The following is a 25455-nucleotide window of genomic DNA, read 5'->3' as shown; positions in this document are numbered from 1 at the left end:
ATAAATTTCAATATAAAATGCTTAGTCAGGATTTCTTTAATTTTTTCCGTTGCCATGATGATGGAAAAGAAGTAGCAAACATATCTTTGAAGTCTTTCATTTTATTTTTTAAAACTATATAAGAGTTACGTGCCATACCACAATGAAAAATATATATTTTAATATTCAATAATAACAGTTTTACTGAATTGAGGGTAGGAGCTGATATTTTAAAATTGTATAAAAATCCATTTACAAATAAAAATAACAGTTTGAATTAACTCTAGACATATGTTATTGTCCTACACAGGAAGAAAGAATAGAAACATGAATTCTTCTAAAACTAATATGTAAATTTAACGCAATTATAATTACAATGCCATGTTTTTCCTTTTTTCTTTTAATTATTTTTTTCTTTCTATTTAGAGACAGAGTCACCCTCTGTTGCCCAGGCTGGAGTGCAGTGGTGTGGTCATAGCTTACTGCAGGCTTCAAATCCTGGGGTCAAGAAATCCTCCTGCTTCAGCTTCTTAACTAGCTAGGACCATAGGCATACATCACCACATCCGGCTCATTTTTTAATTTATTTTTTGTAGAGATGGGGTTATCGCTATGTTGCCCAGGCTGGTCTTGAACTCCTGGCCTCAAGTGATCCTCTTGCCTCAGCCTCCCAAATTGCTGTGATTACAGGCATGAGCCAATGCACCAGGCCTAATGCCATGTTTTTTCAATGGGGCAAAATTAATTGAAAGTTTATAGAGAAGAATTAATGTCCAAGAAAAGTCAAGAAAATTTGAAAAGGAAGAGTGAAAAAGATTACTTTCTCAATATTAAATATTGTTTTTAAGCTATGTAGTTACGGCTGGGAGTGGTGGCTCACGCCTGTAATCCCAGCACTTTGGGAGGCTGAGAAGGGAGGATCACTTGAGCCAGGAATTCAAGACCAGCCTGGTAATATAAAAACTTTAAAAAGTCCTTGGTAATGAAAGATAAAAAAATGATAATCTGGTTGGAAAAACATTGTCAACATACAAAGGGTCACTTTCTCTATTTATTTAAAGAGCACCTATAAATTGATAGAAAAAAGATGAAGATGAATAACTTGATAAAATGAGCAAACAATATGGATAGACAAGTGACAGAGGGGAAATTTTATTTAAAAATAAATAGTTGAAAACAAAAAATATGCAAAGAGATTAAGGTGGTAAAAATATCATTTTTCACCCACAAGATTGGCAAAAATTCAAAAGATCAACACCAGCCTGATGATCATATGGTAATGGACATTCTCAGACAGGGTGGAAGCCACAGATGCTTTTGGGGAAAGTCATCAGGCAAGATATATGAGCATTAGGAATACATGTTCTCTTTCATCCAGGCATCTCAGCGGGACAATCTACCTCATATAGAGCAATAAAGGCTCTAACTAATTAGGATGCATGCAGAAGGCTGTTTATTTTGGCACTGCTCAGAGTGACAGGAAAAACTTGGACAAGGGTAATGGCTGAAGAAAATATGTTCAGCCTCACCATGGAATATTATATAGCTATTAAAAAGTATGAGTTAGATCTATCTGTGCATTAGCTCAGAGAGATGTCCATAATATTTTATTAAGTGGAAAACAGTAGATAGCAGAGCAATATGTATCATATAATTTTGAATTTATTTTTTGGAAAAGATAAAAAGGCAAAATCCATTTTGTAGATATCAATATCTAGATAGATATAGACATACACACATATATACACACATGAACACGCACACACATATTCTAAATATAAACACATGTATATGTATGTATATAAATAGACATCCACTTTACTTTAGAAGCCGGAGATTTAGTGAGGAATTGAAAATAAGACAGAGAGAAAAGAAGGGAAGGGAAGAGAAGGGAAGGGAAGAAGTAGGGAAGAAAGGAATGGAGGAAGGGAGAGCCAGAGGGAGGGAGGGAAGGGAAAAGGAAGTTTACTCACTAAACATTAACTTTCCTCCCTGAATCTCTGAGTAATACCAGAGCCAGTGGCCTCCTTGTCTCTGTGCACAGTACAACCTCCTCAGAAGTCAGCTCAAGCCAGTCTGAGAAGCACAGTGTGGTATAATATAATACAAAAGGAAGGAGAGAGTGCCTTGGGAGCACAGGGAGTGACACCTCTCAAATCACAAGTAGTAAGTGTCCTGCCACACTCTCCCCTGGCCAGTCAAAGCAGTTCTCCTGTGTTTGGTGTAAAAGCCACACAGAGGGACAATGAAGAAATGTGGCATCCTTGGGGGCAGGGATGAGGAGAGTGAGGTTATCTGGAAACTCCACTTTATGCGAGGAGGTTGAGGGACCTTACACTATAAGGAAATACATTTAAGTTGAGATACAATATTGGTTTTCAAATGTCTGAAGGGCTTTCTTGTGGGAGAGGGACCAACTTATCATGTATTGCTTTAGAAATAAGATATGGGACAAAGAAGTTATAAGGAGGTGGCCAGGCGCGGTGGCTCACACCTGTAATCCTAGCATTTTGGGAGGCGGAGGTGGGCAGATCACTTGAGGTCAGGAGTTCAAGACAAGCCTGGCCAACATGGTGAAACACTGTCTCTACTAAAAATACAAAATTATCCAGGTGTGGTGGTGCACACATGTAATCCCAGCTACTCAGGAGGCTAAGGCACAAGAGTTGCTTGAACCCAGGAGGAGGAGGTTGCAGTGGGCCAAGTTCACGCCACTGCACTCCAGGCTGGGCGACAGGGTGAGCTCCAATATTAAAAAACAAAACCAAACCAAAAAAAAGAAGTTATAAGGAGGCAGACTTTAGCTCCGTGTAAACAAAACCCTGCTAAGATTCCTTTGCACCCCTTTACATTTTCTATAAAATGAGAACAATATCAGATGCTCTAATAATGACAGAGAGGTGCAGTGAGGAGCAGATGGGGTAAATTCAGAAGAAGTGGTCCTTGACTTTAGGTGCTCATTAAAATGATTTGGAGAGTTTTAAAATCCTGATGCTCTGGCTGCACCCACAATTAATTCATTCATAACCTCTGGAGGTGGGACTCAGGCACTGATAATTTTTAAAGCTCCCAGGCGATTCCATTGTATAGCCGTTGTGTAGTTCCACTGAGAACCATTGATCTAAAATAATTATTAATTGCCATCTGGGTAGTTGTGGAAAAAGTAGGTTTGACTTAAGGCAGATCTGGCACCATTTTTTGAAGGGCTCATTCACCTAATAATTGGAGCTAAAGGTCACAGTAAAGCAACTCTGGAGTGAAATATAGACCACATAGCCACTCAATAGCATGAGGGACAGTGAAGGTGGCATAGGCAACATTTGTTTACTTGTAGGCACATGCTAAGCAATTCAGGATTGGCTAGCCTCAGACCTTTCCCCAAGAAGATCCTGAATGGGAAGATGAGACACACCCACTGAGGGAGTCAATGTTTCTGGACTTTATGGAGGTCCAGAGAAAATCACTCAGAATACCTCTGTATCATCTATGGGCTGATTTCACTGGATATGATTTTATTAGCCACCATTTTATCATGGGCCTGTAATTGATTAAATAAATGTATATACCCATTAAATAATTACAGCTTGGAAAGTAATTCTTTTTTACTAAGAATCATTTGTGATCTTTTTACTAAGATCGTTTGTGTAATGATCAAATTAGGGTAATTAGCAAATCCATCTCAAACATTTCTTTGTGGTGAGAACATTGTAAGTTCTCTCTTCTACCTATGTTGAAATATACAATACATCATTCAAAAAATAACAGGTGCTGGTGAGGTTGTGGATAAAAGGGAAGGATTATATACACTGTTGGTGGGAGTGTGAATTAGTTCAACCATTTTGGAAAGCAGTGTGGTGATTCCTCAAAGAGCTAAAAACAGAATTAACATTTGACCCAGCAATCTCATTACTGGGTATATATAGGAATATAAATTGTTCTGCCATAATGACACATGCACTCATATGTTCATTGTAGCTCTATTCTCAATAGCAGAGGCATGGAATCAACCTAAATGCCCATCGATGGCAGATTGGATAAGGAAAATGTGGTGCATAACCACCATGGAATACTATGGTATACACCATGGAATACTATGCAGCCATAAAAAATAACGAGATCATGTCTTTTGCAGGAACATGGATGGAGCTGGAGGCCATTATTCTAAGTGAAGTAACACAGGAACAGAAAACAAAATTCTGCATGTTTTCACTTATAAGTGGGAGCTGAATGATGAGAACACATGGACACATAGAGGGGAGTAATAGACACTGGGGCCTAAAATAAAAGTTAAATAAAAAGAAATACACATAACATTATTGTTAACCACACTCAAGTCTACTATGCGATAGAATACCAGAACTTATCCCTCCCATCTGACTTTAACTGGATACTGGTTGACCAATCTCTCACTATCCTCCCTCCTCGCTCCCCTTGGAGAGTGATTCTCTTATTTCTTTTTCATTTTTATTTTTGAGAGACAGGGTCTCACTTTATTGCCCAGGCTGGAGTCCAGTGGTGCGATCATAGCTCACTGCAGCCTTGACCTCTTGGGCTCAAACGATCCTCCATCTCAGCTTCCTGAGTAGCTGAGATTGCTGGCGTGCACCACCGTGCTTGGCTAATTTTTTATTTTTTTGTAGAAATGGGGTCTCGCTATGTTGCCCTGGCTGGTCTTGAACTCCTGTGCTTAAGCAATCCTCCCACCTCAGCCTCCCAAAGTGCTGGGATTACAGGCGTGAGTCACCACGCCCATCTGAGAGTGATTCTTAATTACAGGCCGCAGGATACTGCTCTTGCCCATTCCTAGTTTGTTCCAGCTATATCAAACTGCTGGCTAGCTGTCCTGCTGTTGGTGCTGAAACAGACAAAGGCTGGTTGGGGATGTGTAATAAGGACACTGCGTAGGGAAGCAGCCCCAGAGACATTCAGGCAGCCAGAGATGGTGCACAAAGCATAGATAAACAGATAAATGCAAGGGTCTTTACTCATCCCTCCCTGGCCCTCCCCATGGCCCTGACTCTCCAAGAAAATAAATCAAGCTAATGCCCCAACCCCAGCTGTGTAAGTGCATGATGGGAGACAGGATCAAACAGCAGCACCTGCCAAGAAGATGATGCATTCTGTATGAATCAGCCCAGTGACTCAGCATCTGATAAAGCTTATTTGGAGTGTTTAGGGCAAGGGAAGGGGTGGTCCTGTTCTGCTTTGTGTGCTCAGGCCCCCTGGCATTGGTTGACCCAAGGCTCCCCACTGGCATTGGCTGGTCGGGGGCTGGGCCAAGAGTTTCAAGAGAGATGAGGTCCAGAATGTCAAAGGGCTGGGGAAAAGTCTGCAAACCATGGCAAGGCAAGGAGCTGCAAGCCTGGAGGTCACTGGGAAAAGCAGACTACGTTGCCTTCAAATATCAGAAGGGGCATTATGGGAGAGATAGGCTGGATTTTCTCTGTGTGGCTCCAGAGGGCAGAACTGGGCTCCGGATTGGCCCATACACAAGCTAGACTGTGACTCAACCAAAGAAGGCCCTAACTTTATCAACAGCTTTACTAGATAAATGGTTGAATGGAAAGTAGTGAGCTCCCTGCTATTGGTGGCATTCAAATATGGGCAGGATGACCATCCGGTGCAGATGCTGGGGATGGGGTAGGAATCAAGCAGTGTGCAAGTCCTGAACCAATCAACCTCTATGATCTACTTAGAATATTAAACATCTGGTGATGCATTTATGGCGCTTTCAAAATTCACACTTTTTTTTCCTCAAAGTTTGATCTTCTGAACCTTGTTTGCTTAGTAGTGGGAATAATCAAGTAATTATTCCCAAGGGATCACAGTCATGACTGTGAATCTGTGAATCATGCTATTTTCTCCCAAATCCTTTCTTCCTCTCCTCCCATCCCCCAATTCAGCTGGCTAAGGCAGATCTCACTGACTGACCTCCAAAGTCTAATTTTTTTAAATATAACTAGATTTATGCCTTCTGTTCTGGATGCTGAGGGAGCTACGGAACAGAAAAGTTACAAGGAGTGAGCTCAAAGAACAATTCTTCTAACCTCAGGCATTGATAAGGAGGAGGCACTGTCCACAGAAAATGTAGCTGTTACTGATAATGAGACTTTTTTTTTTTTTTTAAGAAAAATAAGGTGAAGCCCCTTCTGGGGCATTTGTTTCTTCTTCTGGGTTAATGACCTTCTAATACTTGGCTTGGCTCTAGGTTAGGTTGCAGGGAGACATGGAGACGATCCATTCCCGATTCCTCATCGTCCAGATAGAAGAAACTGAGGCCCAAGGGTAAAGTGATTGGTCCAAGATCACCCAGTGTCTAGGGGCACACCTAGGACTGTAATCAGACTTTCATGGACCTGGTCTGGGTTCTCCCACTTCCTCATGGGCCTCGAAGATTCCCCCAGGCTGCCTCCTGAAAAGGACTGGGGTCCTAGTGGCCCCTGGACATTGGGCAAGCAAGGGCCTGGGCCTCCATATTGTGCCTCCATAGTCCTGATCCTGAACTGGAAAACTCAGCCCCTGACCAGCTCTCCTTTAAGCCCCTTTGTTTCACATGGTTTTCTAAGTCCGCTACCCACAGTAGGGCTGCCTGTACCCGCCCTGTCCACCCATCGCCCCAACTGTCAGCCCCTTGACTTCTCTCCTGGGGCTCAAACATCCCTGGCTCCAAAATGGGCAGCTCAGTTTCTTCCCAAAGAAGTAGCTGCATCTCCGGGGTTCCTGGATTTCCCCCTCCTTGCCAGGGGGTGGGGTGGCTGCTACAGGAGATTCTCCCTGCTCTCAGCAGAAGGAACTCCAGCAGTTGGAGAACAGCAAACCCCTCTGGACACAGATCTGATTTCCTAACTGGGAAGGCTCAGTGCAAAATAAAAATTCAGGGCCACTGGTTCAAAAACTATGAAGAATTTCAAGACTGTCACAGGAGCCCATTAAACCAAACGTGGATCTGCAAGGGTCCCACACCCATGAAGCCCACCCTGCTTGGCTGAGTTCCAAGAGGATGGGGACAAAGATTGATTAAGCTCCGTGGATCAAGGAGCCCGGAGCGGCCTTCTGGCTCTCCACATATCTTCTCTGATCAGTCCTAAACACAATTCTGTTTCCTCCAGGCCTGGCGGGTCAGTCCAGGGACCCCATCAGTGTGATGTTTCCAGGAGTAGGCATTTCAATACTTCCTGTGCTCTCTTCTCCAGCACAAGGCCCCTCTCCATCCCACTCTCATTATGTCTGACTCTTTAGTATTTAAATAGGCCAAGAGAAGTGGCGCGTGTGTAATGTGAAGGTTAAGGTCAATAGGGCCAGGAAACTGTGAGATCGTGTTTTGGACTGGAACAGACAGCCGGGCTAACCGCGTGAGAGGGGCCCCCAGCTGGGCACGCGAGTTCAGGCTCTTCCCTACTGGGAGCGCCGAGCGGGCGCACCTCAGGGTCTCTCCTGGAGCCAGCACAGCTATTCGTGGTGATGATGCGCCCCCCGGCGCCCCCAGCCCGGTGCTGCACCGGCCCCCACCTCCCTGCTTCCAGAAAGCTCCCCTTGCTTTCCGCGGCATTCTTTGGGCGTGAGTCATGCAGGTTTGCAGCCAGCCCCAAAGGGGGTGTGTGCGCGCGAGCGGAGCTCTATAAATACGGCGCCTCCCCGTGCTCACAACGCGGCGTCGCCAGGAGGAGCGCGCGGGCACCGGGTGCCGCTGACCGGTGAGATGTCCCCGTCTTCCCTACCCTTGAGCAGAGCCACACCAGGATGGATGGGCGGGCAGGGGATGGCAGCCAGGCAGAGAGGGATGACACAGCTCGCAGTCACAACCCCTGCGCTTTCGAAGGAGCCCAGGAAGCCAGGGAGGGGAGGTGGCCGGAGCCCCATCACCAGGCGGCTGAGCCAGGGGCCCTGAGGCAACCGCCGCCTGAGCGCACGAGCTCCAACCACAATTCTGTTGGGGGAGGTAAATAGAGCAGATATAATGATCATCCTTTCGCAAAGATGGGGAAACTGAGACCTGGAGACCTGCCGCGTTGCGGGAGACCCAGGCTAGCAGGTGACGGAGCTGGCCTGCACGGAGCTCCTTCCTGCAGCATATCCTCTGCGAAGACGCGGATCTCTCAGTTGTGGCTGTCGGCTTGCATGCACGAGTCATCCAGTTTTCTTCTAAATTCTCTAGCTCTCTGGACACCGTGCCTGTAAGTATGAGGCTGCGGATTTCAGTATATGCTGCAACCACCGAAATCCGACTTTTTCTGCCTCCTAATGCATCTGAGGTGCATCAGAGAAAAGTCACACAAGATCCACCAGGCCTCAGACCTCTGATTCCACGGTCTCATTTTACAGATGATAATCTGAGGCCTGGAGAGGTTTAGGACTGGTGCCAACACTAAACAGCAAATAAGTATCAGAATTGGGATTAGAGCCAAAGCCTCTTGACCTTCCAGAATTTCTGGACCTAGTTAAAAAAATATATATATATATGATTTTTATTATTTTTTTAAAGGGAGAGGTTAGGAATTTAAAGGAAAGTACAGATACTATATAAAAAAAAGATGCCTATGAGAATGTTAAGTTATAATAATAGTGGGGCATTGGGCACAACTGAAATGGCCAATCTTGTGAGAATGGTAAAATAAACTTGGGTCTGTGAGAAAGTGGAGTATTACATAGCTGCAAAAGTATGCTCTTAAAGAATATTTGAAGATGGTGAATGTGAAGGATCTTGTATAAACTGCACGGAAGACAGAAGGAAATATACCACGGTGCTAACATTTGTCTCTGGGTAGTATGAATTACCGGTGATTATTTTTCTTATTTTCCTTTTGGTTTAGTTTTCTCCATTTGAAGAAGCAGATAGAAGCCGGGGCTTTGGGATTGAAACCCTCACCATCTGTGTGCCCTCTTCACTGTCTTCCCATCCTCCCCACGGCTCCCTGTTCACGGTCATTGATTTTCTTTCTTTCTTTTCTCTTTTTTTTTTTTTTTCTGAGACCAAGTCTCACTCTGTTGCCCAGGCTGGAGTGCAGTAGCGCCATCTCGGCTCACTGCAACCTCCGCCATCTGGGTTCAAGCAGTTCTCATGCCTCAGCCTCCGAGTAGCTGGGACTACAGGTGCATGCTGCTACATCCGGCTAATTTTTGTATTTTTCGTAGAGACAGGGTTTCACCACCTTGGCCAAGCTGGTCTCGAACTCCTGACCTCAAGTAATCCACCTGCTTTGGCCTCCCAAAGTGCTGGGATGACAGGTGTGAATCACTGCGCCCTGCCAGGTTATTGATTTTCTTAAGCCTCCAGCCCTGCCCTGCTTGGAAATGTTTTGGGAAGCTGCTCAGTTCAAAGCTCCCAGGAGGGTGTGCCTGGAGGGGAGTTGCTCTCAAAGTCAGCCTGCTCCCCCCACATCTCCTCCTCCTCTTCCCCTGAGCAGCCCCTTTGTCCACAGAATCAGCCTTTTCTGGTAGAAGGAGTAAGGCCAGGTGGTTTAAGCCTTCTTAGGGGGAATGAGGCTGCGTGGTAATGCTGGGGACTTGAGGGCCTTGGCCTTGGCATGGCCCTTCCACCCAGGGCAGCTGGCAGCCAGGCTCCTAGGAAGCAGAGGAGATGATGGGGGAGGTGAGTCCGAGCAAAGGAAAGGAGGCCGGCTGTGCAGTCACGGTTCTAGAACATTCCTCGGATCAGCAGCATCCATATCACCTGCAGACTGGCTGGAAAAGCAGTCTCAGAACCAACATTATAACCAGCCCTGCAGTGATTCATAAGTACTTTAAAAAGTGGTCAATCATTTCAGCAAAGCAGAGCCACACAGTCCAGGGGACCACAGGTGGCCTCTGTGTGCTTGTGTCGATTCTCCTGCCCCTCTCCAGACATGTTGATTAGACACTGCCAATGCCCAGCCTCAGACCTCAGTCTAATTTGGAAGTAGTCAGAATTTACTATGATTACATAAGACCCTCGTGTTTACAGAACACATTCCCCTCTCTGAGGTCTGGATTACATCCATTTTACAGATGAAGAAACTGAGGCTCAGATATTTAAGTGACTTGGAATCAAGGAAAGAACACTGGACTAGGGGTCGGGAGGGCTAGGCTCTCATCCCGGGGTTACCATGAGCATGCTGTGGGCCGTAGGGAGTCCCATGCCCTCTCTGGGCTTCAGCCTCACTGCTAGGGTGGAGGGGTTGGGTGAGAGAACCACCTCTTTCCCAGCTCTGAGCCCGATGGCTCACCAGGGACCCCAGGCTCCCGGGAGCAGACTGTATGCCCGCTGCTGAGTCTGGAATTCCTTTCCTGTATCTTGCCTTTGGCTGCCCCATTCTTCATGGCCCAACACACTGTCTTCTGGTTAGAACCTAGTTCTGAATGGGTTTTTCCAGAAGTTGCTGCTTTCAGGGGCCCCTGGCAGAGAGGTGTTTCTGGCTGGCTTTGTCTCTCTGGCAGGACAAAGGCTCTGTTCCTGCTGGAGGCATTTCAGGGCTCAGTGGTCAGCTGGGGCAGAGCCCATGAGACCACAGCCTTCCTGGTGAGCCCGGTGTCTGCCACCCACCCCGTCTCTGGGGAAGGTACTGACCCCATCTCTTCTCCCACGCTGCTCCCTGGCTCTGTGTGCCTGATTACTTCTCATGAGAGGCACTCCTTGTTAATGTGCTACCGAGTGTCCAGATGGGCCTGCTGGGCTGAGCGGGCTTTGGATGTGAACCATTTCAGGAAGGGGAACCCCACCTTCCTGTTGGTTCTGTGATGGGAAATGGGTGAGCTCAGATAAGCAGTTCTTGGGAGGGGGATGGTGGGGGTGGAGTGCAGGGGGAGGTGTTTCTGTTTTATGCAACAGCCTCAGCTTCTGGGAAAGGGTCCATTGTGTAAGACCGGGGCTGTGGCCTGTGCCCCCTGGCTCAGGGCAGCCAGCCCAATGGTGGCAGGAACACTGGCAGGGCAGCCTGCTGTGGGCTTAGAGGGGAGGGGCCGTGTGGAGGGCCTTGCAGAGCAAAAGGACTCATCCTTCCAAAGGGACTTTCTCTGGGAAGCCTGCTCCTCGGGCCACTGCGAACCCTATCTACTCTCTGAAGGGAATTGTCCTTCCTGGCTTCCACTACTTCCATCCCTGAATGCACAGGCAGCCCGGCCCAAGTCTCCCACTAGGGATGCAGATGGATTCGGTGTGAAGGGCTGGCTACTGTTGCCTCCAGCTCTTGGAAGTCAAGTTCAGGTGGTGCTGAGACTCCCTGGGGGCTGCAGCGCTGTGGTGGATGGGGAGCGTCTGCTGGGGTGAAGATTTAGATGCACATTGCAGAGGACGTGGCTGATCTCTGGGATGCAGTCCCTCTGTGGAGGTGGCATGGGGAGGGACAGATGCGTGACCCAAGGGGGGGTATTTTCAGTGTCAGACATGATCGATACCACTCTGGACAAGGAGGCCAGGATGCAGAAAGCCTGTGTGCCTTGCTGATTGTGGGGGAGGATGTGGCTTGGACAAGAGCCTGGCTCCTCCGATGCCAGGGTTCCTGTTTCTTCCACTCAACATTGCTGTCCTGCAGTCCCTCTCTCCTTGAACCTCCTGCCTTCGCTTTAATTCGAGGTGTCCATGGCAAGTCTGGCTGTTTCCCCCTATTTCCTCAGGAATCAAAGAGCAGCAGTGCCTGCTGTGGGGACAGCTAAGGGCAGCGAGGCCCTGGGGAGCTGCTGCAGGCCGTGGGTGGGTGGGATGCCAGCAGGCTGTCTAGCTGTTCCCATGACGGTCTCCTGTTCTCTGCAAACAGACGCGTGCGAGGACTCCAGAATTGGAGGCATGATGAAGACTCTGCTGCTGTTTGTGGGGCTGCTGCTGACCTGGGAGAGTGGGCAGGTCCTGGGGGACCAGACGGTCTCAGACAATGAGCTCCAGGGTGAGTAGAACAAGTGCGATGTTCCTCTGGCCACAGGGTGATGAGATCAGAGGGCAGGGTAGCTGACTCTGCTCAGTGCCTCTCTATCAGTCCCCAGTGTTACAGACCATTTTTATCTTGTGCACTGGGTCTGGGTGCTCGTGTCTGGGCCCCCTCCGAGCCTCAGCTCCCAGGCCCCTGGTTCAGGCTCTGTGTGCGTTAGACTGCCGGCATTTGCAGGCATTTCCCAAGCACTTTCGGCTGCTGCATTTCATTCAGCTGTTCCCTTCCCAGGCCCCTTAGCCCAGCTCCCAGGCCTCCTCCACGAAGCTGTGTCTGGACCACTGGAGCTCTTATCCCTCTCCCTTTTGGAGTGCCCAGAGCTTGTCCCTCCTGTGAGCTGACGGCTTCTGCAGGATCATTGTTAAAAACCCAGATCAGACATGGGTGTGAGTCTGTTTCACCTCTTCTCAGCTGGATGACTTTGGGCCACTATCTTGATCTCATGACACTCCCCCCAACCCCCATTTTACTGAGATATAATTAACAAATAAAAATTATGTATATTTAAGGTATATGACGTGATGTTTTGAAATGCACATACATTGAAATGATGACCACTTTTTATGGTGGGATGGTGGGAAGACTTAAAATCTACTTTCTTAGCAAATTTCCAGTTATGATATGGTGTTATTAACTATAAGCACCACCTGTATGTTAGACCTCCAGAACGTACTCCTCCTACCTGATGGACACTTTGACCCTTTATCATATCACACTTCCCATGTCTCCCTCTGCGAAGCGGGCATGGTGGGGGGCTGGAGCATTATGTAAACTGCACATGAAGTGTTTGGCACAGTGCTTGGCATGGGATAAACACCAGTGAAGTAGCACTTAGATGACACAGTGTTTCGCTGCATTTGTCACTAGTGCCACGCCTTCATCATTTACCCATCTTCTTATTCCTGTCGCCTGGCACTGCATTGGAACAAAGAAACATACATGTGTGGTTAAACTGAACTGTAGAAAGATTTGTGTCCAAAAGAACAATATTTTATATTTTGATGCTTCAAAGCTGACACTTCTGGGTTTTTTTTTTTCCTTGCCAAGTTTCTTCTGCACCCAGCTTATTCTCCAGGGGCATGTGGCAGTGGTTGGGCATAGCTCTGGGTGTGCCAACTCCCATGGTCTGCATTTCTAAGCAGTAGGGTGTAGTCAGCAAGGAGCCTGTGATGGGAGCCTGTGCCAGGGCAAGGCTGGGGCCATGCTGCTGTCTGCTGGCAGGGGTGGGGGTCCCAGCCTTGACAGCCCCTGAACTGAACAGGCCTTTCTGGCCATTCCAGCTTATTCCAGGGTCCCGAGGCCACCTCTTCCTCTCGCCTCATGCTGCCTCTTGCACTTCTCTTGCAGAAATGTCCGATCAGGGAAGTAAGTATGTCAATAAGGAAATTCAAAATGCTGTCAACGGGGTGAAACAGATAAAGACTCTCATAGAAAAAACAAACGAAGAACGCAAGACACTGCTTAGCAACCTAGAGGAAGCCAAGAAGAAGAAAGAGGTCAGGAGGAGCCGCGATGGCCGCCCTGCCTTGACCATCCCACTGGAGTGGAGGGAGGGGGTCACTGCGCGGTGCCTTGCTGGGTTGTCATGGTGACTTGCAGTCCTCCCAGGCTGTGTCAGCTGATGCTGGGGCTGCAGTTAAGAAGTAGGGAAGGTTCATTTGCTTCTGAAAGCATCAGGGAGTGAGATCTTGGATCTGGTTTTGTTATGAGCCTGGCCCAGGGCCTAATGCCCAGATTCATTTCAATAGATGTTTCTAAGCCCTGATCACATGCTAGTTCCAAGCAGGCTCTGGGTGGGGTGGCGGCAGGGGCCCAGACGGGGGTGGCGTCCAACCTTCAGGAAGCTTCTCTAGCAGGGTTGATATGGTTAGGGTTAAGGCAGGCACACTGCACCCCACATCTTCCTAGAGTTCTGGACTACTTCATAAAGAAACATCTTAAGCCCAGTAGTGGATATAGCAGGTCTAGCCTGTGCTTAATGATTTGACAAAACTAAAACACTATAATTCAATGAACAACTTATTTAAGAAATCAAGTCTCCTTAAGAGTATCCTACAAACCTCCTCTCACGGTCGCCCTACTTCAGATGCTAAGATGTAGCTACCTGCCACCTTCATGATCCATCATGCATGTTAAAAGCATTTCAAAGGCTCTGAGAAGTTCTGCAGTAAAGAAACCTGTGTAATTCCGTGAAACCCAGAGTTTTCCAAACTGATCAGGGAATTCGTTTTTTTTTTTTTTTTTTTTTTTCCTGGCTGCTTTGAGCACAGCTCCATAGAGCCACTTCAGGGAATGCTGGCCTGGATGTGGCGCTACTTTTTTTTTCAAGCTTCATGCCCTTTCTTGGCCTTAGTATCAGTTCTCACCATTCTATGAGAATCCTCAAATAGCTCCTGAGGAAGGGGCACGACTCATTCTCACATTTTTGTGGTTATCACTGGAGTTTGACATTCAACAATTTGGGTTTTATAATAAAGCACATCACATACATTTGGAGAAAAGAGGCTGCTACTTCTTAGTTGAGGAGTAGGTGAGCCAGAAGGAAAGGAAGTAGGTAGCATGGGTGGCACTTGTGTCTTGGCTCAGTGGGAGGTGGGTTGTCCTTGCCCAGCAGGGGACAGGGGATGATGGAGCAGGACAAAGACCTCACGTAACTCTGGGGTGTGGATAGGCTATTTTTTTTTGAAGGCTAACACAGTCATTCATAGAGACTTTAATATAGAAAAGTAGAAGAGGAAAAGTTTTTCCATAATCCTTTTGCCCAAGGACAAGTCACTGTTAACATTTGATCTATTTCTTCCTATTATTTTCTTCTGTGCTTTTTTGACAGTGGCTATATTTAAAATTATGAATTTTTAGCATAATATTCAAAATGGACTATAAACATCCTTTGTAATGATGTACCATCTACCCTTTATATGAACCACAGTTTGTTTAACCTGTCTCTTTTAAGCATCTGGGTTGGTTCTGATTTTTTTTTTTTTTTTGCCATAAGCTAATACTGTGCCAAATATTTTTAAGCATCTTTTTCTTTGTCAAGGGATTCCTTTGAGATAGAGTCTTTGTTTTGTTTTGTTTTTTGAGACAGAGTCTCGCTCTATCACCCAGGCTGGAGTGCAGTGGTTTAATCTTGGTTCACTGCAACCTCCGCCTCCCGGGTTCAAGCGATTCTCCTGCCTCAGCATCCCAAGTAGCTGGGAGTGCAGGTGTGCACCACCACACCAGCTAAGTTTTGTATTTTTAGTAGAGATGGGGTTTCACCATGTTGGCCAGGCTGGTCTTGAACTCCTGACCTCAAGTAATATGCCTGCCTCGGCCTCCCAAAGTGCTGGGATTACAGGTGTCAGCTGCCGCACCTGGCCTGAGATAGATTCTTAGAGAATTATTGGGTCAAGTGGCAAGGGCCCATTAGAGAATTTTGACAGCTGGTGTGGCTTTGGTGTTGAAAGCCTGCCATTCCCTTTGCGTGCCAGGATGCATGGTTGCAATAGAAAGATAAGATTCAGGGAGTCTGCAGCCTGCTTTGGAAGATGAAATTTAAACACCAGAAGCAGAGAATAGGAAATGAGGCTTCAGTGAGAGGGTAGTCATTGAGTAGGTGATCAGAGAGAGGTGGTGTCCACGTGGGTTCCAGGAGTTGGGAAGCTTCTAGGAGTTAGGGAACAGTTGGATCTTGAAGGATGAGTGGATTCTTCAAGCCGGGTGGGAAGGGGATTCCAGGTGGGCGAATGAGGGGAAGCTTGAACTGGAGCAGGGGTGGGCACTTGCACGCTGGGTGGCCAGCCTGTGGGAAGGCCTGCCCTGGGGCAGAGGGCCTGGCACCCAGCACCTTCTTGAGTGCGTGAGCCTGTGGTCTCGGTGTGGCTCAGCCAGCCTTGTGTCTTCCTGTAGGATGCCCTAAATGAGACCAGGGAATCAGAGACAAAGCTGAAGGAGTTCCCAGGAGTGTGCAATGAGACCATGATGGCCCTCTGGGAAGAGTGTAAGCCCTGCCTGAAACAGACCTGCATGAAGTTCTACGCACGAGTCTGCAGAAGTGGCTCGGGCCTGGTTGGCCGCCAGGTGAAAAGGGGACACATGAGTGGCCAAGGCTCTGAGTGGGGAAGGAGGGGAGCCTAGTAAAATATGCTTCATTCCGCATGCCAGATGCAATTGATTAGTATTGGCTGGCTGCACTGGGGCCCAGAGTGCCATGCTCCATTGGTAATACCTGGCATGAGTAGAGAGAGTGGAGTCATCAAAAGGATGTAGGCCAGGTATCTACCTTCTCTTAGAAAACTCATGCAGCAGTGCTTAGCTGGATGACATAACAAACCGCTTCGTGGGATGGCAGAGCCCTGTGTCCACTTATGTGGAAGGATTTAAGAATTTTTTTTTTTTTTTTTTTTTTTTTTTTTGAGACAGTGTCTCACTCTGTCACACAGGCTGGAGTGCAGTGGTGTTATCATGTTTCACTACAGCTTCGACCTCCTTGGTTCAGGTGATCCTCCCACCTCAGCCTCCCAAGTGGCTGGGACTATAGGCACGTACCACCATACCCAGCTAATTTTTGTATTTTTGTATTTTTTTGTAAACATGGGGTTTGGCCATGTTGCCCAGGCTGGTCTCAAACTCCTAAGCTCAAGTAATCCTCCTACCTCGGCCTCCCAAATTGTTGGGATTATAGCTGTGTGCCACTATGCCCGGCCAATGTAAGATTTCGTAGTATATTAGTCTTGGTCCTGTCCTCTGCTGCAGGGCTTTTTTGATTGGGACTCAGTGAATTGCTCCAATCCCTGAAGTCACATCAGTTGGCCCTTAACCGAGCAGGGGGTGGATATCATTGGTGGCCAAAGATGACAGTGGATGAACCTGAAATGTTGGGCCTTGTGACCCTTATGGCCTCCCAGGTGTCTCAAAACTGTCCCCCATGGAGGGAGATAAAAGGAAAGAGCATGGACCTGACAGATGGGGTGCTGGGGGCTGGTCTCAGCTGGGCTGTTGGTCACTTGCTATGTGACTGTTACAGCCATGGGCAGGGCCTGGCCTGGCTCACCAGGGGGTGGGAGGCCAGGAGGCCGTGGCCTTGGTGAGCTTCTCCTAACTGTGCCCATGCTGGCTGTCCCAGCTCGAGGAGTTCCTGAACCAGAGCTCGCCCTTCTACTTCTGGATGAATGGTGACCGCATCGACTCCCTGCTGGAGAACGACCGGCAGCAGACGCACATGCTGGATGTCATGCAGGACCGCTTCAGCCGCGCGTCCAGCATCATGGACGAGCTCTTCCAGGACAGGTTCTTCGCCCGGGAGCCCCAGGACACCTACCACTACCTGCCCTTCAGCCTGCCCCACCGGAGGCCTCACTTCTTCTTTCCCAAGTCCCGCATCGTCCGCAGCTTGATGCCCTTCTCTCCGTACGAGCCCCTGAACTTCCACGCCATGTTCCAGCCCTTCCTTGAGATGATACACGAGGCTCAGCAGGCCATGGACATCCACTTCCACAGCCCGGCCTTCCAGCACCCACCCACAGAATTCATACGAGGTGAGAAGGGGTGGAAGCTCATGACCTTTTGAGCAACTTGTTAGATGCTGAGAACCATGCCGAGGGCTCAGCGGGTGTCATCTCGATTTTTCCCCAGCAATATCACAAGGGTGATATTATCCTTGTTTAAAGAGGAAAAAAAACCGAGCTGGGCATGATGGCTCATGCCTGTGATGCCAGCACTTTGAGAGGCCAAGGTAGGAGGACCATTTGAGGCCAGGAGTTTGAGACCAGCCTGGCCAAGATAGTGAGACGCTGTCTCTACAAAAATAAAAACTTAAAAAATTAGCCAGGTGTGGTGTTGCACAACTGTAGTCTCAGCTACTCAGGAGGCTGAGGCAAGAGAGTCATCTGAGCCTGGAAGTTGGAGGCTGCAGTGAGCTATGATTGCACCACTGCACTCCAGCCTGGGCAACAGAGTGAGACTCTGCCTCTAAATTAAAAAATAAATAAAAATAACAATAGGAATCAGTGGGGTCCATCTCTGCATGGCTGGATGACTGACTCTTCTTCCCTCGTGTGTCCCCAGAAGGCGACGATGACCGGACTGTGTGCCGGGAGATCCGCCACAACTCCACGGGCTGCCTGCGGATGAAGGACCAGTGTGACAAGTGCCGGGAGATCTTGTCTGTGGGTGAGTCAGGGTCCAGATCACAAGCCGCCCCCTCCGATCCCTTGTGTCCTGGGGCCACCGGGGCCTCGCCGGTGCTGCCTTTACTGGGTCAGACAGATAAGTGTTTGGATTCCAGCTCTACAGCTTTTGAGCTGTGTCCTGGGCAGGTCCTGAGCCTCATGCAGCTTGGGATCCTCATCTTCGAATGAGATGATGATGCGAGGCTGTCCCTGAAGTCGGTGAGATGTTGTTAGAGATGTAAAAGTGCTCTCCACCCCGTCGGCCCCCTGTTGAAAAAAGTCATCCCCCGGGACTCCCTAGCGATTCTGTTCCCAAGTGCCAAGCATAGTAGGCGTCTTCATTTTCCTCTGCAAATTATGAAATTGCAAACAGTATACGTTTTGTTTAACAAAACTGACCAGAGGCCAGGCACTGTTCTAAACACTGGGCATACATTTCTTCATTTCCTCAGAATGACCCTCTGAGGAAACTCAGCCACAGAAAGGTTAATAACTTATCCAAGATTGACCCCGACATGGGCGAGCTGGGCTTCAATCCTAGAGCGCTGTGTTCTCTCCCGGGGCCCCTCAGAGCCTCTGGCCACAGAAGTCACAGGTCTCAGTACCTGGGCATCCAAGCAATAGTCCCTTTGGTTGGCTGGTTGGTCCCCTAGGCGAAGGGAATATTTCCCTTCAACTGTCCCCCTCCATTTCACCAGCTCTGGTTATGGGTTAACTTCTTTCCGTTTAGAGATAACAGCTGTGACAGTATTTGGAATACTTCCTGGTACACAGCAGTTCATACACACAAAGAGTTAAGTGTTTCCCCTTGTAAACAGCTTATCGATCTGGTGGCTTTGCTCTTACTTAATGCTTAGTTTAAGTTTGCCATGGCAGGCTGCCAGGGTCTAGTTAAACATTCCTAGCCTCACTCCTGTAATTTTAGAAGCCACTGCAAAATAAACAGTTGTGCTTTAACAGGCTGAAGTATAAGTTGCTGTAGATGAGTGCACAACCAGGCCTTGGGGCTTTTTCTATAACAATATCATAGAGTGGCATCAATTACATGGTACCTCACCACAAGAAAGTCATGTTAGGGCCTGAAGAAAAGATGTCCAGATGCCTGTGCCCAGATTGGACCTCTTATGCTGATTTTTACTCTGTTGCCCAGGCTGGGCTCAGGTCTGGCGCCAATCTTAACAGTCATTGATTACAGCTGAGAGTGCAGCCGGCGCCAGTCCTAACAGTCATTGATTATAGCTGGAGTACAGTGGCTCTATCTCGGCTCGCTGCAACCTCTGCCTCCCGGGTTCAAGTGATTCTCCTGCCTCAGCCTCCCAAGTAGCTGGGAGTGCGGGTGTGCACCACCACACCCAGCTAATTTTTGTATTTTTAGTAGAGACAGCGTTTCACTATGTTGGCCAGGCTGGTCTTGAACTCCTGACCTCAAGTAATCTGCCTGCCTCGGCCTCCCAGGTGTGAGCCACTGTGCCTGGCCTGAGATAGATTCTTAGAGAATTATTGGTAAGAATAATTCTCTAAGTTGAGCTAAATAGTCTACCCCGAAGAGGACTGCCTACTGTTATTTAAGGTGCTTGCAACCATATAAGCATGTACTGCCTGGGAACTCTAGACCAGGATTTCTCAATTTCGGCGCTGATGATTTTTTTTGTTTTTTTTTTTTTTGAGACAGGGTCTGTCTCTATCGCCCAGCCTGGAGTGCAGTGGCACCATTACAGCTCACTGTAGCCTAGACCTCTTCGGCTGAAGTGATCTTCCTGCCTCAGCCTCCTGAGTAACAGACTAGAAGTGTGCTCCACCATGCTTGGCTAATTTTTTTATTTTTAGTAGAGATGGGGTCTTGCTATGTTGCCCAAGCTGGTCTCCAACTCCTGGGCTCAAGTGATCCTCCTACCTCAGCCTCCCAGAGTGCTGAGATTACAGGTGTGAGCAGTGCTGACATTTTGGACCAGGTCATTCTTTGTCGTGGGGGGCTGTCCTGAGTAGTTCAGGGTGTTTGGCAGCATTCCTGGCCTCTACCCACTAGAGGTCAGCAGCTCCCTTCCCTTCGTTGTGACAACCAGCTTCAGAACTTGCTAAATGTCCCTGGGTGACAGCGTCACCCCAGTTGAGAACCTCGATTCTAGACTAAGCCTCGGCTCTCAAGGATTTTTCTTATTTTATTATTACTTTTTAAAGACAGGGTCTCGCTCTATCACCTAGGCTGGAGTGCAGTGGCACAATCTTTGCTCACTGCAACCTCTGCTTCCTGGGTTCAAGCGATTCTCCTGCCCCAGCCTCCTGAGTAGCTGGGATTACAGGCATGCACCACCACTCCTGGCTAATTTTTATATTTTTAGTAGAGACAGGGTTTCACCATACTGGCCAGGCTGGTCTCAAACTCTTGACCTCAAGTGACCAGCCTGCCTCAGCCTCCCAAAGTGCTGGGATTACCGGTGTGGGCCACCACACCTGGCTGATTTTTCTGATTTTTAAATTATTTTTTGGTAAAATAATGAAGATTATTTATTACATATTTATTTTCAACCTGGCATCTTGCTAGTAATTCTGTTTCTTTCCCCACCTAACATTTTGTTTTACTATAAATGATTGCAGTCATCATCCTAAAGCATATGCAAAATCTCCCTTCCCCTGACTCACATTTGATATACCTGCCTCTGGATATTTTTGAAATAACAGGGGGAGAAAAACAGTAGATTTAAGAGCTAGTGGGCAGTTTTCCAGCTCTTAATGAATCTGACAACCTGCAGCCCAGGGCCAAGAAGAATGACTTCTCTTTTCCCTGCTCTCTTGATGAACTCAGTGACCAGCCATGGGTGGGCAGGTGGGTGGGCAAGGACCCCTGGCCTCCAGGTGCCAGTGCATCAGCTGCATGAACTTTTGGCACCGGAACTGCCACCTCTGCAGACATGCTCAAAAGACAAGCTTGGACTGGGTGCATTGGCTCATGCCTGTAATCCCAGCACTTTGGGAGGCTGAGGTGGGCGGATCCCCTGAGGTCAGGAGTTTGAGACCAGCCTAGCCAATGTGGTGAAACCCCGTCTCTCCTAAAAATACAAAAAAATCACCCGGGGGTGGTGGGAGGCACCTGTAATCCCAGCTACTCTGGAGGCTGAGGCAGGAGAATTGCTTGAACCGGGAGGTGGAGGTTGCAGTGAGCTGAGCTCGCGCCATTGAACTCCAGCCTGGGAAACAAGAGAAAAACTCTGTCTCAAAAAAAAAAAAAAAAAAAAAGACAAGCTTGGAGGATTGTCCAGAACCACAGATCCAGGGTAGGAAGAGCCCAAGCTTAGGAGCTGAAGACCCTGGTTCAATCCTGGGCCCAGAGATCATTTATTCTATGGCTTTAGGTAAGCTATTTATTGATACTTCTGTGGGCCTCAGTTTCATTATTGGTAAAATAGGAGTCCTAATCCCTAAGTCAGAACAGATCCAATTCTTAGAGAAAAAGGATATCCAGAGAGAACTTTCTGCGGTGTCTGGGACGCAGGCGGTGCCACACGAATGGCAGCTGTGAGTAATATTCCTCCTCTCTGGAAATGATTCCTGGGAGGGACTAGGGCAGTGAGAGCCACTGCAGGTCTGAGAACGTGGAGAACTTGAGATCAGTGCTTTTGGAAGTGTGGTCAACACAGTTTGTCATCAAAGAGATAAGGGTCTGGCACCCAAAGATAAATCAATGATGTTATGAAGCACACTGTTTAGGTCAGTTGACATATTTTTCCAGAGCAAGTCTTCTCAGGCTGGGCGTGGTGGCTCACACCTGTGATCCCAGCACTTTGGGCAGATCGGTTGAGCCCAGGAGTTCGAGACCAGCCTGGGCAACATAGAGAAACCCCGTGTCTACAAAAATACAAAAATTAGCTGGGTGTGGTAGCATGTGCCTATAGTCCCAGCTACTCAGGAGACTGAGGTTGGAGGATAGCCTGAGCCTGGGAAGTCAAGGCTGCAGTGAGCCGAGATCTCACCACTGTATTCCAGCCTAGGCAACAGAGCAAAACTCTGTCTCAAAAAAACAAAAACAAAAAACCCAAAAGACTTTCTGGATGATGGAAGCAGTGTCTAGAGTCACATTCCGAGGCAAAACCTTTATTTTGTCTTGGACAATTCCAGTTTGTGGCCCTTCCCTTGGGGAAGCACTGCTTTTGTTCCCGCTGCATGTGCTGACTTCCATTCATTCATGGCTCTATCCCTTTGTGGCCTTCCCTTCACACTTCTCCCTTGCGTTTCTTCCGTCTCTGGGCAGACTGTTCAGCCAACAACCCCTCCCAGGCTCAGCTGCGGCGGGAGCTCGACGACTCCCTCCAGGTCGCTGAGAGGTTGACCAGGAAATACAACGAGCTGCTGAAGTCCTACCAGTGGAAGATGCTCAACACCTCCTCCTTGCTGGAGCAGCTGAACGAGCAGTTTAACTGGGTGTCCCGGCTGGCAAACCTCACGCAAGGCGAAGACCAGTACTATCTGCGGGTCACCACGGTGAGCTGTGTCCCGGCCACATGTTGTGGCTCGAGAGCCCGAGCTGTAATCGGGAGCAGGGGCACGTGTGCTTTTGACTGAGCATTTATCACACGGCAGAAAACAGAAAACTTTAGGTGCCCTTGTTGCCTTGAAGCCTCATCACCCACTCAGGGAAGATATAACCCTGTTTCACAAAGGAGCAAAGTAAGAGAGGTTCCATAGCTTGGCTAAGGTGTGATAGCTCACAGGTGACTTGGATGGGTATTTGAACCTGACTGCCTGGCTGCCAAGCCTGTATTTTGTTGTTGTTGTTGTTGTTTTTGTTTTGGTGCACAAATCTATGAATAAACCAGAAGCCTCTGTTCTTTTCTCAAAGCTACATGGCTGCCCTCTGGCGTGTAAAATGGCTTATGAATTAGTACATCATTCTCTGCCAGTGATAAAAACTTCTCTTTAAGCCAGACATAGTGGCTCATGCCTGTAATCCCAGCACTTTGGGAGGCAGAGGCAAGAGGATTGCTTGAGGCCAGGGCAATATAGCAAGATTCCCTCTCTACAAAAAATACAAAAATCAGCCAGGTGTGGTGGCACACACTTGTAGTCTCAGCTATTCAGGAGGCTGAGGTGGGAGGATTGCCTGAGCCCTGAGGTGGAGGCTGCAGTGAGCTGTGATCACGCCACTGCACTCCAGCCTGGGTGACAGAGTGAGACTCTGTCTCTTAAATATATATATATATAATAATAAAATAAAATAAAAAAAATCAAATAAAACTTATTTCTAGTACTGGGAACCCTTCTTTTTCTTTTCTTTCTTCCCTCCGGGTCCCCTGGATTGCTTTTCTACCCTAGTCTGACCAATGGCTGCCTAAAGCAAGTGTTTGGAAACCACTTTTATTCTTTGGGGTGCTCCCTGGGCTGGTCATTTGCAGATGGCATTTGCCCCAACACATGAGTGTCTGTGAACCAGGTCACTTCTGTCCACTGAGCTGTACTGATGTCTAGATGTGTAAGAAGCATGGGATCAGCTCTCTAGGTTTTATTGGAGGATCAGGAGGACCTCAGAAGCCTGACCTGTGTTGCAGAACACATGCATTTTGACCACAGTGTTTCAGCTCTTCTCTTTTCTTTTGTTCCTTTTAGGTGGCTTCCCACACTTCTGACTCGGACGTTCCTTCTGGTGTCACTGAGGTGGTCGTGAAGCTCTTTGACTCTGATCCCATCACTGTGACGGTCCCTGAAGAAGTCTCCAGGAAGAACCCTAAATTTATGGAGACCGTGGCGGAGAAAGCGCTGCAGGAATACCGCAAAAAGCACCTGTAAGCAGGCGGGCCTTTGCTGCGGGCCTGCAGGGCCCAGTGAGTCTCTGGGAGCCAAAAAAACCAAAAAAACAAACAAAGCGCAGACTCTGTAGCCTGGTGGGAATGACTCCGCCTGGAGCCAGAGCCCAAGAACAAAGCCAGGAAGTTACGGGGAATTTTATTTTTCCTTTGGAGGATGTTTTACTTTGTTGGATAACTCTTTTTTATTTCAGGGAGGAGTGAGATGTGAATGTTGCTTTTGCACCTACGGGGGCATCTGAGTCCAGCTCCCCCCAAGATGAGCTGCAGCCCCCCAGAGAGAGCTTTGCACGTCACCAAGTAACCAGGCCCCAGCCTCCAGGCCCCCAACTCCGCCCAGCCTCTCCCCGCTCTGGATCCTGCACTCTTAACACTCGACTCTGCTGCTCATGGGAAGAACAGAATTGCTCCTGCATGCAATTAATTCAATAAAACTGTCTTGTGAGCTGAACGCTTGGAGGGTCCTCTTTTTATGTTGAGTTGCTGCTCCCCGGCATGCCTTCATTTTGCTATGGGGGCGGGCGGCGGGGATGGAAAATAAGTAGAAACAAAAAAGCAGTGGCTAAGATGGTATAGGGACTGTCATACGGTGGGGAATAAAAGGGATATGATGACAAGCTTGATCCACTTCAAGAATTGCTTGCTTTCAGGAAGAGAGATGTGTTTCAACAAGCCAACTAAAATATATTGCTGAAAATTGAAGCTTTTCTGTTCTAAGACTGTCGATGTATTCTGACCAAGGTGCGACAATCTCCTAAAGGAATACACTGAAAGTTAAGGAGAAGAAGCAGTAAGTGTAAGGTATACTTGGTATTATAACGCATAATTGATGTTTTCGTTATGAAAACATTTGGTGCCCAGAAGTCCAAATGACCAGTTTTATTTGTAAGAGCTATTGCTTTTGCAGCAGTTTTATTTGTAAGAGCTGTTGATTGCGAGTTGTAAGAGCTCAGCATCCCAGGGGCATCTTCTTGACTGTGGCATTTCCTGTCCATTGCCCGTTTATGTGATCTTCATATCTTTCCCTGGACCACAGGCGCTTCTCTGCTTTTAGTCTGAACCATAGCTGGGCTGCAGTACCCTATGCTGCCAGCAGGTGGCCATGACTACCCGTGGTACCAAGCTCAGTCTTAAAGCTGAGGCTTTTCGTTCATTAATATTCTCTGATCATAGAATTCTGGTCATCGGATGTACTGCAATGGAACAAAACTCATCTGGCTGCATCCCAGGTGTGTAGCAAAGTCCACATGTAAATTTATAGCTTAGAATATTCTTAAGTCACTGTCCCTTGTCTCTCTTTGAAGTTATAAACAACAAACTTAAAGCTTAGCTTATGTCCAAGGTAAGTATTTTAGTCTGGCTGTCAAGGAAATTCAGAGTAAAGTCAGTGTGACTGACTTAATGATATACATTAATTAGGATTATGCGGTCAGAGGTATTTGCTTAAGTGATCATAATGGTAAAGTATATGTCACATTAATTGTCGCATTAATGTCACACTGTTTCAAAAGTTACTTTTTCTTTTCCATTGTTATGTTGCTAGACTCTGGCACTCACTATATTCAGTGGGGTTTTTGGTTGCTGCTTTTTTTCCCCCCCGAGACAGAGTCTCACTCTGTTGCCCAGGCTGGA

General features: G+C 47.8%; 1 protein-coding gene across 2 annotated transcripts; it reads left to right on the top strand.

The window, feature by feature from the left end:
• Window positions 1-7295: 7295 nt before the first annotated feature.
• CLU (clusterin) lies at window positions 7296-24274 on the top strand. Of its 2 annotated transcripts, none has more exons than XM_030817013.1 (9): window positions 7296-7673; window positions 11709-11834; window positions 13224-13372; window positions 15768-15938; window positions 16984-17395; window positions 17925-18029; window positions 22275-22504; window positions 23627-23802; window positions 24018-24274. In XM_030817013.1, exons 2-9 carry the CDS (start codon window positions 11738-11740, stop codon window positions 24025-24027), a joined length of 1350 nt encoding a protein of 449 aa, XP_030672873.1. In that variant the 5' UTR covers window positions 7296-7673; window positions 11709-11737; the 3' UTR covers window positions 24028-24274. The 2 variants fall into 2 exon arrangements, with proteins under 2 accessions (XP_030672873.1, XP_030672874.1); XM_030817014.1 differs by lacking the exon at window positions 7296-7673 and adding an exon at window positions 10872-11158.
• The last annotated feature ends 1181 nt before the right edge of the window (window positions 24275-25455 follow it).

This window comes from Nomascus leucogenys, chromosome 8 (genome assembly GCF_006542625.1).
Source record: "Nomascus leucogenys isolate Asia chromosome 8, Asia_NLE_v1, whole genome shotgun sequence".
NCBI lineage: Eukaryota > Metazoa > Chordata > Mammalia > Primates > Hylobatidae > Nomascus > Nomascus leucogenys.
Note: the sequence above shows the minus strand (reverse complement) of the source record. Positions and strands in the feature narration are given on the sequence as shown.

Coding starts and splice junctions, on each gene's coding strand:
- CLU (XM_030817013.1), top strand. CDS start 11,738: ATGATGAAGACTCTGCTGCTGTTTGTGGGGCTGCTGCTGACCTGGGAG. Junction 11,835..13,223: donor CTCAGACAATGAGCTCCAGG/GTGAGTAGAACA, acceptor CTTCTCTTGCAG/AAATGTCCGATCAGGGAAGT. Junction 13,373..15,767: donor AAGCCAAGAAGAAGAAAGAG/GTCAGGAGGAGC, acceptor GTCTTCCTGTAG/GATGCCCTAAATGAGACCAG.